Below are 18,042 nucleotides of genomic sequence, written 5' to 3' on the forward strand. Positions count from 1 at the left end.
TAAATCAAATCCTCATTTTGATTGGTTCTAATATCTTATTGGTTCCCTATGAATTAATGAGCTAAACAAATTCTGGGATGTGTTCTTTTTATATTTGTACATGTATGATAAATCAAATTTTCTTTGCTTAATAAAGGCGAGGCAGCAGGCCCTCTCTTCCTCTTAGGGTATCTCCTTACAAATATAATAGGCTCAACACTTTGGTTAGGAATTTGACAAACCTAGTCTCCAGATTTTATAATGAAAAGTCATAAACCTTACAACCCTTGGATCTATAAATACACATCTTCAAATTAACTCTGGAGTCTCTTAGGATATGTACAAGAGATCATGATAAAAAACATTCATTTGACTCTTAAGATAAAAGTAGTTTAATTGTTCTTATACTTTATTGTACATTTTTTTAAAAACTTTTCTGTAGTTTCTCTTGGACTACCTGCATGCACATAATCTGATATGTTATACTCAATTAAAAAGTAGTGTTTTCCATATGTCTACACTGACATGGCAGAATCTTTTCATTGGCAAGATTATTTATTTTATCAGCATATGACTTCATGATTATCTTTTTTAAAGACTTAATTATAACAAATATAAACAGAGTACCTTTTTTTGATAGTTCCAGATTAAAAAATCCCAAAATGTAAAGTAATATAGTCAGAAAGAATAAAACAGACTGAGTTATAGTTTATAATCAGTGATGAAATGAGTATTTCTAAACTCTACAGCCCCTTTTTGTGGTAACTGTCTTAGTAGAGAAAGAAAATGTAACCCTTTAATAATGCTATCTATGTGTGTTGGCATACAGCATAAAACTGACTGCTCTGAGCAATGTTATGCCTGGAGAAATAATAAGGCAAATATGTCTTTCAAAAGTAAGTTATATAAGACCATACTGGGGGAAGACCTAGCTAAACATAAAGAGTATTTATGAATTTTATTTTAACTTTTATGTTTTTAAAAATTCATTAAAATGTTAAGATATATGAACACATATTTTAACACAACAAATTATCTATATATATAAAGAGGTAATATGCTAATTGGTCCTAATGGTGTCCCAGTCACGTCTGGTCAACAGGCTGCACTGCGCACAGGAGCTGGTGGGAGGGGACAGGGGCGGAGGCTTCCGCCCCCAGCAGAGGCATGCGCAGGCCCGCCCAGCGCTATCGTCACACTGCCTTGGAGGCGGAGGCCGCTCCCAACGGAGTCACATGCAGGCAGGAGCTGGTGAGCGGGGACACAGACAGGGGGGCCTGGCTGAGCCACTGTGGTGCAGCTTGAGCAGGCCCGGAGTGAGCACAGACGGGGCGGAGGGCGGGGGTGTGCATGCCCAAGCCGCTGTGGTGCGGCTTGAGCAGGCCCAGAGTGGACACAGACATTTTTCCATGGTGAAGCGACTGGAATCTGTGTTCATGAAAACACCTTGGCGGCTGCGGCAGCTGGCAGTGGCAGCAGCAGCGTGGTGATGGGGGTGGTGCCTTCCCCTGATCAGCCCAGTTGCCTCCTACAGAGGGAGGCCAGACTAAGCCATTAATAGGACATCCCCTGAGGGCTCCTGGACTATGAGAGGGGGCAGGTTAGGCTGAGGGAACCCCCCCCCCATCCCAGTGCACGAATTTCATGCATTGGGCCCCTAGTATAATATAAAATCTAACTCAACATCAATTATGTAAACATTTTCAATAAGAAAAATAAATTTTTACCATCTTCCTAGCAATTCTCCCCAGGAATACAGGATCTTCTCAGGACAATCCTTAGATACATCACCTGTTCCACTTGAGAGTTCATTATCACTCTCTGCAGAAAAAACACAAAAACAAAAGCAACAAACATTATGAAAAAATGAATTCAGCAATGCAGCAGGATATAAAATTAACACCCAGAAATCAATGGCATTTTTATACATCAATAATGAACTCTGAGAAATGGAAACAAAAAAAACAAAAACAAAAAACAATCCCATATACCCGTGGTTGGCAAACTGCGGCTCGCAGGCCACATGTGGCTCTTTGGCCCTTTGAGTGTGGCCCTTCCACAAAATGCCACAGCCTGGGTGAATCTATTTTGAAGAAGTGGTGTTAGAAGAAGTTTAAGTTTAAAAAATGTGGCTCTCAAAAGAAATTTCAATCGTTGTACTGTTGATATTTGGCTTTGTTGACTAATGAGTTTGCCAACCACTGCCATATACCATAGCAACAAAAAAATTAAGATACTTAGGGATATACTTGACCAAGGAGGCAAAAGACCTGTACCCTGAAAACTATAGGATGCTGAAAAAGAGATAGAGGAAGATATAAACAAGTGGAAGAACAAACTGTGTTCATGGATTGGTAGAAATAACATTATTAAAATATCCATACTACCCAAAGCAATCTACAGATTCAAGGCAAGCCCTACTAAAATACTAACAGCATATTTTACAGATCTAGAATAAACACTCCAAAAATTTATGTGGAACCAAAAAAGACCCCAAATAGCCACAGCAATCTTGAGAAAGAACAACAAAGTTGGAGGAATCTCAATACCAGATATCAAGTTATACTACAAAGCTACTGTCCTCAAAACACCCTGGTACTGGCACACGAACAGGCATGTGGATCAACAGAACAGTGACCCCAGAAATCAACCCAAGCCATTATACTCAATTAATATTTGACAAAGGAGGCAAGAGCATACAATGCAGTCAAGACAGTCTCTTCAATAAATGGTGTGGGGAAAACTGGACAGGTGCAAACAAAAAAATAAAACTAGACCACCAACTTATACCATACACAAGAGTAAACTCAAAATGGACAAAAGACTTAAATATAAGTCGTGAAACCATAAAAATCTTAGAAGAAACCATAGGCAGCAAAATCTCAGACATTTCTGGTAGCAATATGTTTACAGCTACATCTCCTAGGGCCAAGGAAACTAAGGAGAAAATAAATGGAACTACATAAAAATAAAAAGCTTCTGCAGAGCAAAAGAAACAATCAGCAAAATGAAGAGAGCCCATTGCATAGGAGAACATATTTGCCAATGATACATCCGATAAGGGGTTAATTTCTAAAATATAGAGGAAACTCAAACAACTTAACAAAAGGAAGACAAACAATCCAATTTAAAAATGGGCAAAGGATCTAAATAGACACTTCTCCAAAGTGAACATATAAAAGGCCAAAAGGCATATGAAAAAGTTCAAAGTCACTAATCATCCAAGAGATGCAAATTAAAACGCCAATGAGATATCACTTCACACCTGTATGAATGGCTATCATCAACATATCAACAAACAAGTGTTGATAAGGATGTGGAGAAAAGGGAATCCTAGTACACGGCTGGTGGGAATGCAGACTGGTGCAGCCACTGTGGAAAACAGTATGGAGTTTCCTTTAAAAAATAAAAATGGAACTCCCATTTGATCCAGTGATCCCATTTCTAGGAATATATACTAAGAAACCTGAAACACCAATAAGAAAGAATGTATGCACCCCTATGTTCATAGCAGCACAATTTACAATAGCTAAGGTTTGGAAACAGCCCAAGTGTCCATTAGCAGATGAGTGGATAAAAAAGCTGTAGTACATCTACACAATGGAACACTACACAGCTGTAAAAAAGAAAGAACCCTTACCATTTGCAACAACATGGATGGACCTGGAGAGTATTATGCTAAGTGAAATAAGCCAGTCAGAAAAAAATAATTATCACATGATCTCACTCATATGTGGAATCTAATGAACAAAATAAACTGATGAATAAAATAGAACCAGAGACATAGAAGCATGGAACAGACTGATAAATTTCAGAGGAAAGGAAGGGGTTAGGGGGTTGGGGGAAGTGATTAACTGGGAAACTTATAAGCATGTATGCATAACCCATGGACTCAGACAACAGAGAGGTGAAGGCCTGGAAGGGGCAGGTAGAGGGTGGAGGGGTCAATGGAAAAAAAACAACACAAAAACAAAGGGGACATCTGTAATACTTTCAACAATATAGATAAATTTAAAATAAATAAATAAAATCTATATGCCAGGCACTATTCTAAGTTTTACAGGCATTATCTCATTTCATCCTTTAAACAACCTAATGAGGTAGTCACTACTAGTTTGCCCACTTAGAAGATGAAAAAACTAGAGGCACAGAGAGATTAAGTAACTTGCCCATGATTACCCTGCTAATAGAAAAATAGGATTCCATCTTAGTTTGAATCCAGAGTCAAATACTACCTCTCCATATAGTTTTCCCTACCACATTTCTAAAGGAGTCTGGGCTTGGCATTAGCAGGTACCAGTCTGTGCCAAGTGCCAACATCTAGTACATGCTAAAGCCAAAGCCAAGAATGGAAAAAACAGGCCAAACTAAGTTCCTTTTAGTCAGTTAATATTATACCCTGTTCATATCTTATCACTGCATTTACTACATTTTGCTAAAATTGGCTACTTATGAGTCTTTTTCTTCAACTAGACTATAACCTCCTTGAAGAAAAGAGTCGTGTCTTATTTATTTTTGTGTCCATAGCACTTGGCCCACTAAAATTTTATTAAACTTTTGTAAGTTTGATAAAACCTACTGAGGAACTAACTTGAACTACAGATGGCTTTCTAATGATCTGAGCTGATCCAGGAATCCCGCTTAAAAACACAGAAGAATAAATCATTAATGTTTCCTTTAAAAGGAACATCCTGGATATCAACTGTCTACATTTTTCACAGTCTGTAGTACAGACTCTTCAAAACTGAGATCACTGGCAAGTGTCAAGTATCCTCTTGGTCTTCACTGTGGCTAGAGAAGCTCCATTTCCTCTGCATACTTATTAGATGAATGGTGGCAAAATGAAATTGTATTGCAGAAGTCAAAAAGCCTTCCATACATCCACATGTGGATGGAGGGGCAAAGAATCTCAGCATAAGTGATCTATAACCAGTGGCTCTCCCTCTCTATCATTCACATATGTAGCCCATTCTCAGGAATTATATTCTTCAATGTGCACAGTGAATTCTCAACCAAGGGCACGCCCTCTGAAGTAACAATGCACTCCCATATATTGAGAATTGCTGTTCTACATATGTTATTCCAATTTGAAAAGCTCTCATAATCTGATATATTAATCTCCTATGAGTACATTTATAACTTAGAATATATTTCTTTCCTTTTAAAAAATGTGATAAAGGCCAACATACAAAACGTGACTTATATGAAGGTCAGATACTCCACTGAATTCAAACCACAATCCATACTTCTATTCTTTGCCCTAAAATATGGCTGCTAGTCACAGTGAAAGGAAAGGCAATATGTTGCATCATTCTATGATTCGGGTTTATTATTCTACTTATGCAAAGTATCATCCTCTTCTCAAGAAAAGTACTGAGAATGAAACTCAAGTTTTCTTAGACAGTTTTAACCCCTCAACTGAATAACATGACCATTATAAATATTCAACAGAAATCTTACTTTGTGTAGCCTTCAAGGGAATCCAGATTCTAACTACTGGAATTCAACCTGTTTTCCTCTGAGTGTCTGTACCTTTAACATCTTGAATTTATTTTATTTTATTTATTTCCAGACTGTAAGTTCTTAAAGACTGGAACTATTCTTAAGCATAAATATAGTGCCTTGCATATAACAAGCAGCAGAATTAGAAGGTCTCTTCTAATTCAAAGATTCACTGAAAATATGCAGCGGTGGTTATTAGCTTAGGAACTTAGTTTCTCAGAAAAAAATATGCCTGCTTTGTACTTGGTTAATTCCAATAAAACAAGAATAAACTCTGTTTCTCATACTAAAAAAAAAAAAAAAAAAAAAAAAACAGAAAGAAAAAGAAAATATGCAGCGGTATCACCACCACCAGAATGTGTACATGACCAGCACAGTGGTCACTACCATCTTTTAGTCTGAATCCTAATCACTAAGTTGGCAGCGGAAGTGGGTTAGGGGGTCAGCATGCAAGTGCTCCTAGACACAAGGGTTCTGAACTTCGCAGACCTACCTGTGCCTATGGGAATAAAGCCCAGAGGGCACACTTCGCAACACAGAGAACAGCTACAAAATGTTGATGATAGTCCCAGACATGTGTAAATATTCAATAAAAGTTAACCCCGATTATTACTATTAACACGTCACAGCAGCAGTCTCCAAGGACTATCACAAAAATAAGTTCCAAGGTCTGTATGCTTCTAGGCACCTTCTAAACCTTAACACCACTGACAACGTGTAGGGTCTCCAGATTTCACTAGAGATCAGTGTCCGGAATATTTACATTTCTTCAGTCAGATGAAGCATGATTAAGATGTCTTAATCTAAGGACAAAGAGAGAATCTTAAAGGCTGCAAGAGAGAGACAGAAAGTTACATACAAGGGAGCTCCCATTAGATTACCAAATGATTTCTCAACAGAAACACATCAGGCCAGAAAAGAATGGAAGGAAATTTACAAAGTGATGCAAACCAAGGGACTGAATCCAAGAATACTCTATCCAGCAAGGTTAGCATTCAAAATTGAAGGGGAAATAAGGAGCTTTACAGACAAAAAAACGCTAAGGGAGTTTATCACCACCAAGCCAGCAATGCAAAAAATGCTAAAGGGACTGGTGTAAAAAGAAGAAATAAAGAGGTAAGAAGGAACACAGACACAAAAAAATAAAAATGGCTACAAATAAGTACCTTTCAATAATAACTTTAAATGTAAATGGACTAAATGCTCCAATCAAAAGACATCAAGTGGCTGAATGGATAAAAAAACACGACCCATATATATGCTATCTACAAGAGACCCACCTCAGAAAAAGGGACTCATACAGACTGAAAGTGAAGGGATGGAAAAACATCTTTCAGGCAAATGGAAATGAAAAAAAAAAAAAGCTGGGGTAGCAGTACTTATATCTGACAAAATAGACCTCAAAGTAAAGGCCATAACAAGAGATAAGGAAGGCCACTTCATAATAATAAAGGGATTGATACAACAAGAGGACATAACTCTGATAAACAAAACATATATGCACCCAATGCAGGAGCACCCAAATACATAAAAAAAACTCCTGGAAGATATCAAGGGAGAGATCGACAACAAGACAATCATAGTAGGGGACTTTAATACACCACTGACATCACTGGATAAATCCTCTAGACAAAAATCAGCAAAGAAACAGCAATTCTAAATGACTCACTAGATCAGATGGACCTAATTGACATCTTCAGAGCATTTCACCCCAAAGCCATGGAATATACGTTCTTCTCAAGTGCACATGGGACATTTTCAAAAATAGACCACATAATGGGTCACAAACAAAGTCTCCCCAAATTCAAAAAGATTGAAATCATATCAAGCATTTTCTCAGACCACAATGGCATAATATTAGAAATAAACTACAATAAAAACATTCCAAAAAATTGAAACACTTGGAAGCTGGATAACGTGCTACTAAAAAATGATTGGGTTATCAAGGAGATCAGAGAAGAAATTTAAAACATCCTGGAGACTAATGACAATAAAAACACAACAATGCAAATGCTATGGGACACAATGAAAGCAGTCCTGAGAGGGAAGTTCATAGCTCTACAGGCCTACCTCAAAAAACAAGAAAAAGTGGTAATAAATCATCTAACTCAACAACTCAAAGAATTAGAAAGAGAGCAACAAGAAAAGCCCCCAGTGAGCAGAAGGAAGGAAATAATAAAGATCAGAGCAGAAATGAATGACACAGAGACCAAAAAAACAATACAAACTATCAATGAAACCAAGAGCTGGTTCTTTGAAAGGATAAACAAGATTGATGAACCTCTAGCCAGGCTCACCAAGAAGCACAGAGAGAGGACCCAAATAAACAAAATCAGAAATGAAAGAGGAGAAATAACAACAGACCCCACAGAAATACAATGGATTATTAAAAAATACTATGAACAACTCTATTCTAACAAACTAGACAACCTGGAGGAAATGGACACATTCCTAGAAAAATACAACCTTACAAAACTTCCTCAGGAAGATTCTAAAAATCTCAATAGGCTGATAACTATGGAAGAAATTGAAGCAGTCATCAAAAAGCTTCCAGCAAACAAAAGCCCGTGGCCAGATGGCTTCACAGGTGAGCTTTACCAAACATTCAAGGAAGAACTAAAACCTATCCTCCTCAGACTATTCCAAAAAATTCAAGATGAAAGAGCACTTCCAAGCTCATTCTATGAAACCAGCATCACCCTAATACCAAAACAAGATAAAGATAACACAATGAAAGAGAATTACAGGCCAATATCCCTCATGAACATAAATGCCAAAACCCTCAACAAAATTCTAGCAAATCGGATCCAGCAGTACATCAGAAAGATCATACACCATGACCAAGTAGGATTTATCCCAGGGATGCAAGGATGGTACAATATTCGCAAATCAATAAACGTGATACATCACATAAACAAATTGAGAGATAAAAATCACACAGTCATATCAATTGATGCCGAAAAAGCATTTGACAAAATCCAACACCCTTTCTTGACAAAACTCTCAGCAAGGTGAAAATAGAAGGATCATACCTCAACATAAAAAAAGCCATATATGATAAACCCACAGCTAACATCATACTCAATGGACAAAAACTAAAACCATTTCCCCTAAGAACAGGAACAAGACAGGGATGCCCACTCTCACCACTCCTGTTCGACATAGTGATGGAAGTACTAGCCATTGCAATTAGACAAGAAGAAGAAATAAAAGGCATCAAAATTGGAAAAGAAGAAGTAAAACTGTCCTTATTTGCAGATGACATGATACTGTACATAGAAAGCCCTAAAGACTCCATCAAAAAAATTATTAGACTTAATAAATAAATTTGGCAAGGTAGCAGGATACAAAATTAATGCCAAGAAATCTATGGCATTTCTATACACCAACAATGAACTTATAGAAAGAGAGATTAAAAAAGCAATCCCATTTACAATCACACCAAAAAAATTAAGATACCTAGGAATAAACTTAACTAAGGAGGTAAAAGACCTATACGCGGAAAACTACACGACACTGAAAAAAGAGATAAAGACGTAAACAGATGGAAGAACATACCGTGTTCATGAACTGGTAGAATCAACATCATCAAAATGTCCATACTACCCAAAGCAATCTATAAATTCAATGCACTTCCCATTAAAATACCAACGGCATATTTCACAGACCTAAAAAGAACTCTCCAAAAATTCATCTGGAATAAAAAAAGACCCCAAATAGCTACAGCAATCCTGAGAAAAAAGAACAAGGTAGGCGGGATCTCAATACCAGATATCAAGCTGTATTACAAAGCTACTGTTCTCAAAACTGCCTGGTACTGGCACAAGAACAGACATATAGATCAATGGAATAGAATAGAGAACCCAGAAATTGACCCAAATCACTATGCTCAATTAATATTTGACAAAGGAGGCATGAACATACAATGGAGTCAAGACAGTCTCTTCAATAAATGGTGTTGGGAAAATTGGACAGATACATGCAAAAAAATGAAACTAGACCACCAACTTACACCATACACAAAAATAAACTCAAAATGGATCAAGGACTTAAACATAAGACGGGAAACCATAAAAATACTAGAGAAATCCACAGGCAGAAAAATCTCTGACATATGCCGAAGCAATTTCTTCACTGATACTGCTCCTAGGGCAATTGAAACTAATGAGAAAATAAACAAATGGGACTACATCAAAATAAAAAGCTTTCGCACAGCAAAGGAGACCATCAATAAAACAACAAGAAAGCCCACTGCATGGGAGAACATATTTGCCAATGATATCAACGATAAGGGTTCAATCTCCAACATTTACAGGGAACTCATGCAGCTTAACAAAAAGAAGATAAACAACCCAATCAAAAAATGGGCAACTGATCTAAATAGACACTTTTGGAAAGAAGACAGAGGAAGGCCAAGAGACATATGAAAACCTGCTCAAAGTCCCTAATCATCAGAGAGATGCAAATCAAAACAACAATGCAGTACCATCTCACACCTGTCAGAATGGCTATTATCAACAAATCAACAAATGACAAGTGCTGGTGAGGATGTGGAGAAAAAGGAACCCTCGTGCACTGCTGGTGGGAATGCAGACTGGTGCAGCCACTATGGAGAACAGTATGGAGTTTCCTCAAAAAACTAAAAATGGCCCTAACCGGGTTTGGCTCAGTGGATAAAGCGTTGGCCTGTGGACTGAAGGGTCCCAGGTTCTATTCCGGTCAAGGGCATTTACCTTGGTTGTGTGCACATCCCCAGTAGGGGGTGTTGCAGGAGGCAGCTGATCGATGTTTCCCTCTCATCAATGTTTCTAACTCTCTATTCCTCTCTGTAAAAAATCAATAAAATATATTTTTTAAAAAAAACTAAAAATGGAACTCCCATTTGACCCAGTGATCCCACTTCTAGCAATATATCCCAAGAAACTAGAAACACGAATCAGAAAGGATATATGCACCCCTACGTTCATAGCAGCACAATTCACCATAGCTAAGATTTGGAAACAGCCTAAGTGCCCATCAGCAGATGAGTGGATTAAAAACTGTGGTACATCTACACAATGGAATACTACGCTGCAGTAAAAAAAGGAAGGAACTCCTACCATTTACAACAGCATGGATGAAGATGGAGAACATTATGCTAAGTGAAATAAGCCAGGCAGAGAAAGATAAATAAATATCACATGATCTCACTCATTTGTGGAATATAATGAACAACATAAACTGATGAACAAAAATAGATCCAGAGACAGAGAAACATCAATCAGAACGTCAAAACTCAGGGTAGGTAGGGGATGGTGGGGGTAAGGGCTAGAGATCAACCAAAGGACTTATATGCATGCATATAAGCCTAATCAATGGACACAGACAACAGGGGGGTGGGGGCATAAATGGGAGGTGGGGGGTAATGGGGGAATAAGGACACATATGTAATACCTTAATCAATAAAGAAATTTAAAAAAATAAAATAAAAACACAAAAACTCAAAAAAAAAAAAAGATGTCTTAATCTAGCATAAGTACATGTGATTCGATTTATGACCATCACGCCAAGAAAAGTAGGTCCTGGTCAAAGAGGAAGCAGGCCTGAGTGACCACAGTGTGACAGAGAAGGCACCAGCGAACTTCTGGGAGGAGGGGAGAGAATCCTAAGGCAGTGGTCAGCAATGTGTGGCTCGCGAGCCACATGCAGCTCACGAGCCGCGTTTTGCCACTCTGTTGACTAATGAGTTTGCTGACCATTGTCAGAAGGAAAGGTAAATTCCCTCTCATCAAATAACGTGAGTTATTTCTTGTTTCCTAGGAGTTTTGATCTGTATATCCATGGTATGCTGGGATCCCAAAACATTATACAACTTTTAACACATAAAAATCCAAAGGTGTGGGTATGAGTGGAAAGGAGGAGGGGTTTTTCATGATTCCTTCCGACACTATTGCAAAAGCAATGCTCACTGTCTTCCTGACGCCCTTTTAGACTAACATGCAGGCAGATGTGCAAACCTAATGAGATGTTTAGAATTTAACTGTAGGTATTATGAAATATTAAATCTCTGATAGGAAGAGCAGTGAAAATGAAGTGTAAGAGTCATAATAGGCACTTACAAATTTAAAATTTACTACCTAACAAATATATAAAAATTGCTCAACCTCACTTTGTAATCAAGGAAATGAGAATAAAATGAGACACTACTTGTCCCTAATCAGAGTGGTAAAGATTTAAAAGACTGATAATATCTGCTGTTGGTAAAGGCACAAAGGAGAGAGGGTGCGAGGCGGGCATACATTTGCAGTCTTTCTAGAGAGCAATTTAGTCATCCTATCAACAACCAGGTCGGGCACAGCTCAAGAGATCGATCTAGACATCCGTGTGTGTGCGTCGGAATATATGCACAAGGAAGGCTGTTCTTTACAATATTTGCAATAGCAAGAAAGAAAAATGGAAATTGCTCTTAAAACCCTCAAAGGAGAAGTGGAAACGTAAATTAAGCTATATTCATGCCAAAGAGTACTAGTAGTATATGCAATTAAAAAGAGTGAGAAATCATTTAATGTAGTGTACATAGTAAATTGTTTAATGAAAAAAGCAAGTTGCCAAGCAGGATATACACAATGTTCCTTTTAGAAATGGATACATATTTCTCCTGAGAATTAGAGTTCATGGGCAGTAGGGGTCCATTTTATATTTATTTACATTTTTAAACATTAAGAGAAAGTAGACTCCATATTTTTTGTGTGTTTGTTGTCTAAGCAATAGAAAGCTGCTTATCTACCCAAATCATAAATCTGTGACTGGCTTTACAGACAGTTTTTCAATAGTTCTGTTAATTTATTTAAATGTCCCAAAGATTTGATTAAATAAATGATTTTCTCAGTCAAAAAACATTTTAGTTGATTTGTGTACTTGGAAAAACTGAAATGACAAACCTATCAACAATATTTTCTAGGGAAAACCAGAACATTATTATTATAAGTTTATCTCAAAGAAAAATCCCCTTGATGTTTTTTATTACATTCTGTTCATCATTTGTCAACAACAATAATTATTTTAAGAACTCCAGTCTGTTTCCAATCAATCTCTTCCTTTTATTAGGCTACTATTTAAAATACTATTGATAAGTCATTGTTAATAAAGTTTTATCTTCTTCTTAGCATAATGGATCTAGACAACCTTTTCAAACACATGCTTTACTAAAGCACTTAGTAAAATATAGTTACACATAAAAACGTTAATAGAGAGATAAATAAAATCAAGTCGATTCTATATAAAAACTGTGTGGCATTTAGACAGTTGCATTGACCTTTCAAGTACAAAGATTACTTATCCATCATTTAAAGGTCAGCCCTACTATCAACAAAGACATTTATAAAATCAAATTAAGCCTTCCAATCTTCAAAAAAGGGTTCCTGTATAACTTTATTTATAATACTAGAGGTCCAGTGCACAAATTCATGCACGGGTGGGGTCCCTCGGCCTGGCCAGTGATCAGGGCTGATGGGGGCCGGCCAGCAGGGGGAAGGGGCTGCAGGAGGTTGGCTGGCCAGGGGAAGGGGCCGTGGGAGGTTGGCTAGGGGGGGAGGGAGAGGAGAGACCATGGGAGGTTGACTGGCCGAGGGGAGGTTGACTGTGGGAGCGCACTGACCACCAGGGGGCAGCTCCTGTGTTGAGCGTCTGCCCCCTGGTGGTCAGTGCGCATCATAGCAACCGGTCATTTGGTCATTCGGTTGTTTGGTCATTCGGTCATTTAGGCTTTAATATATATTCTAGTGGCCCGGTGCACAAAATTCATGCACATTAAAAAGGAATTAATTAGAGGAAATATTTTAATATTGCTATTTGCCCTTTCTCTATAATAGAAGTGTCAGAGATGAAAGGAAATAAGTAAAATGTATATGAAAATAATATATAAATGTATTAATAAATAAATAACAAAATGATATAACAACAAAGACATGATATAAAAACAACAAAAACATGATATAAAAACAACAGTGATGCAAACAATGACTGATAAAGTGATTAAATTTATTCTAATATCTCCCTGTATACCACATTAAGAGTGAAAACACTTTCAGAGTGCTTGACTAATTTCCCTTTTGATGAAGTATTTACAACTTTAACTGTAACATCACATGCTCTTCCAACTCGAGAGAAAGCAACATATAACTGACCATGTCCAAAAACGGGTTCAGGTAGGAATATTCCTACTCTGTCTAGAGTTTGTCCTTGTGATTTATTAATAGTCATCGCAAATGTGGGCATCACGGGAAACTGTCGTCGAATTAATTTAAATGGGAGGCCAGTGTCAGATGTGGACAAATCAATTCTTAGAATCAGAACAACCTCTTCCTCTGCAGATCCTTACAGCTTTGATAATGTTAAGTCGTAATCTTTTGATAATAAATCTAGTATCATCACAAATACCCCATTTACTATTAAGATTTCTCAGTATCATGATGATTGCACCCACTTTAAATTTTAATTTATGACACGGCATTCCTGAAGGAGTAATACTGTTAAGAAATTTGATGGGAAAATTTTCCTTTTCAGCATCATCTGTTGAATCAATGGAATCATCAAATATGTGTGAAAATCTCTACCAAGTATATCCACAATTTCTTCATTTAATTTTTCAACGTGCTCATTTTTTGGACAAAGAATTGCACGTTTATATGTATTTTTAATATTATCTATAGATATACTATTTCCAAAGGTAGCTTCAATAATAGATCCATTACAAATCATTTCACAGGGGATTTCAATAATATCCATTTCTAAATGAAAACTGCTATCAAGTTTGCCATCTCCAAGTTTTACTAACCATTCACTATAAGCAGAATCCTCTGATCTCATATTTGTTTTAAGAGACAACTTTCTGAAACATCCCCAAACATTACAGTACTTTAAACTTGTTTCTACTATGGCTGATCTCATACATGCGGTACAATACTGAGACGTTGTCGAAAATTCCCTCCAAGAAGGAGAACTTTCCCACCAAATGCAACATCCAAATTCATAATTTCTCTTAGTAATCTGCCTATGGCATTTATAGCATGACTGGATGCCATGGTGCATTCATCAATAATGAGAAGTTTGGCCTTTTTAATGGTTTTAGCAACTTCACTCTTTATATCGAGTCTAGAAATTGAAGTTTAATTTAATGGAATTGGTAATCTCTATTGGGAATGAACGGTTCTTCCACCAAGAAGTAAATTTGCAGTAATTCCTGTAGATGCTGTGGGTAAAACAGTATCACCACGACCTCTAATATAATGTATTAAAACTTTATAAAGATGTTTTTCCACTACCACCTGGACCATCCAAGAAAAAGCATTTGGGGTGTACAGCTTGATCTTCGATGGCTGAAGTTATAGTCTGAAAGGCAGCTTCAACTCAGCGCTGGGCCGGGATGCAAGAAGGCAATGCCACGTCCCAGGTCAGGGACACAGGCAGGCAGCTTTACCTCAGCGCTGGGCAGATACGCATGCAGGCAGCATGACTTAGCACTGGGCAGGCCTGCACGCGCCTCCGCTGGAGGCAGAAGTCCCCGCCCCCATCCCCTGCCCACCAGCTCCTGCCTGTGCATGCCTCTGTCGTGGGGAGTGGCCTCTGCCTCCTAGGCAGCATGACGTTAGCACTGGGGAAGTCCCCATCCCCATCCCCATCCCTGCCCACCAGCTCCGGTCGCGTGTGACTGGGACACCGTTAGGATCAATTAGCATATTACCTCTTTATATATATAGATAGATTTGCGGCCCGTGCACGGATTTGTCCCTCAGCCTAGCCTGCGGGGATCAGTGGACCTCCCAGCCACCACAGCCCAGCCTTACCCACCAGCTCATCGGACTCCAGCCCACTATCCACGTGGATCCTGCACAGCATGAAGTAGTGTGGGAAGTGGCAGCGGCCAGGAAGGAGCCCAAGCCTGGGCTGGGCGCTGTGCCTCTCCCACTCATCTCGGCCCCACTGCGCCTGCCGCTGCCGCCACTGAGGCATGTAGGGGGAGTGTCCGGGGAAAGGCTCGCACCACTGCAGCTGTGCTCACCAGCCATCAGCCTGGCATCTGGCGCCCATCTGTCAGCTGAGAGGCACTCCCGCTGTGGGAGTGCAATGACCACCAGGGGGCAGCTCCTGTGTTGAACATCTGCCCCCTGGTGGTCAGTGCACATCATAGCTACCAGCTGGTCGTCCGGTCGTCCGGTAGTGGTTGGCAAACTGCGGCTCGCGAGACACATGCGGCTCGCGAGCCACAGTTTGCCGCTCTGTTGACTAATGAGTTTGCCGACCACTGGCTTAGGCTTTTATATATATAGATGACAGCTTTGTATGTAAATATGTAAGATTTCTATACATTTGAAATATATTTCAATAAGACAAAACAAAAAATCATCAGGTCATGAGATAATTATTTCCCTTAAAAAAGATATGAAGGAATGAAATTTTGTATTATCTTAAAACTTTAGATACCAAAGATCTTTCCCCTTGATTCCCAATTATTCTATGGATTAAATTAAGTTAGGAGAATGGGACTTTACTGAATAGTGAGGAAATTCCATTTCAGTAAAACTTCAAGAATTTCAAATAAAAACAACTTGGTATATAATGTGAACTCTGAATATTGATGAGAAACATGAGCTTTCACCCAAACTTGAGGTAGCACCAGCCTCAGGGATAATCCAAGATTTTGCATAACATATTTTACTTAATTCAACCTCCCTCTTATTTTCTAATATCCTTTCCTATTCAGCCTGTGTTGACAGGGAAATTACAAAGGCAGCCTTGTAACAATGTCTCTAAGATAAATTATACATTAATCTTAATCTCCATTTTTCAAGAAGTTTGAAGCACGAAGCCTGGCAAAGAAGCATCACATTAGCTGGCAATCAGGAGAATTTTGGGGTTGGGAAATGTGAGGCATTTAATCACACTGAAGTTAGAAAGATGAGGAAGGACAGCTGCGTGCATTCTGGAATGACATGAAAATAGCACTAATTAAGAAAGAACTAGGGATAACTTTCTATGGGGTACTGGTTAATTCAAAATAAATTTTCTAACTTCTGAAATGAATATTTTTAACAAATTAGAAAAAAATATATAAAGGGAAACATGATCCCTTAATTCTTTTTTTATATATATTTTATTGATTTTTTTACAGAGAGGAAGGGAGAGGGATAGAGAGTTAGAAACATCGATCAGCTGCCTCCTGCACATCTCCTACTAGGGATGTGCCCACAACCAAGGTACATACCCTTGACCGGAATCGAACCTGGGACCTTTCAGTCCACAGGCCAACGCTCTATCCACTGAGCCAAACCGGTCAGGGCAATTCTTGATAATGAATCTTTACATTAATGTTTCAGAAAATATAGATAGTATATCTACAAAGAACTAAATAAACCAAATTTGACACTAGCATAAAAACAAAAACACCAAAATAAGAATAATAATAAAAGAACACCAAAAACAACCAAACCTATAAAAGCTTAATAACCACATAGAAGCATTTTAAAATCAACACTTAACTCTAAATGCATACAATATAAAATTTACAACTCATATTTACTATATTCACAATCTTATATTTACTATAAAGTTAAAACTTAAACTTTATATAATATATATTTATATTTTTTAAACTTTTGGATAAAATTGTCAAGGTTGATTTTCTTACCAAAAATTCTACATCATATTAACACTGAAAATCAATCCTCCCCGAAAAAGCTTATATAACAATATTAAAACTATATTTATGATAGTAAGATGTACTTTTTCTACTGGATCATCCATTTATGATAGTCTGAATTAAGTACACATTTGGGAGTTGCCAAAACAACCAAGAGTACAGTCGTAGCCTGCAAATTACCAAATTGTTTAGGCACACTTAAATACTAAATGAGAAAGATGGATGTCTATCATGAAACTTATCTGAGGAAACACTAACTCTAGCATGCTTCTCTTTTTTTCTTGCTACTTCTCATATTTCCTTTCAAACATATTTTCTATGAAAAACAAAATCAACTCATGAAACTTGAGATGCTCTAATTAAGATCATTTCAAAAACCAAGAAAAAAATCCTTTTTTTTTTTTTTACATAGCATAGCCAAACCAAATACAAAAACAAAAAATTCAGAATATACTAAACATAAAAGGTACAACCAAGAGTAAAGCTTACCTATTAGTACTGTGAATCTGGTATTTTACAATTAAGCATGTATCCTAAAGGAGGTCATACTGTACTCCCCATCTGTTGCCTTCTTGTAACTTACTATCCATGTTACAAGTAACTAAATACAGCAGGTCCTCGAATAACATAGTCTTATCGCTCAACATCATTTTGTTATAATGTTGATGAGATACCACAGGAACTCAACTCTCCTTTATAGCAACTAGCCCATGGTAAATTTGTTTCATTATACATCGTTTCGCTTGAAGTCACAAAACCTATCAATGACATTAAGTACACATTACTGTACCAGTCTCAGGTCAACCAACAGAAAGCCAGTTTGAAATTCAGATGAAGCAACACCGGTGTGCCTCAAGTTTCAAAAGCAGGAGCCATTCAGAACA

At 37.8% G+C, this 18,042-nt stretch overlaps 1 protein-coding gene across 3 annotated transcripts in view; it reads right to left on the bottom strand.

The window, feature by feature from the left end:
• Positions 1 to 18,042, bottom strand: part of RABGAP1L (RAB GTPase activating protein 1 like) — a 516,407-nt gene that overhangs the window by 342,847 nt on the left and 155,518 nt on the right. For all 3 annotated transcript variants that reach the window (XM_080648354.1, XM_080648353.1, XM_080648355.1), the window contains exon 12: positions 1,707 to 1,800. In XM_080648354.1, coding sequence (XP_080504480.1) covers positions 1,707 to 1,800 — 94 coding nt within the window. The remainder of the gene's footprint in view (positions 1 to 1,706; positions 1,801 to 18,042) is intronic.

Source organism: Plecotus auritus, assembly GCF_963455305.1.
Source record: "Plecotus auritus genome assembly, chromosome: 12".
Lineage (NCBI taxonomy): Eukaryota > Metazoa > Chordata > Mammalia > Chiroptera > Vespertilionidae > Plecotus > Plecotus auritus.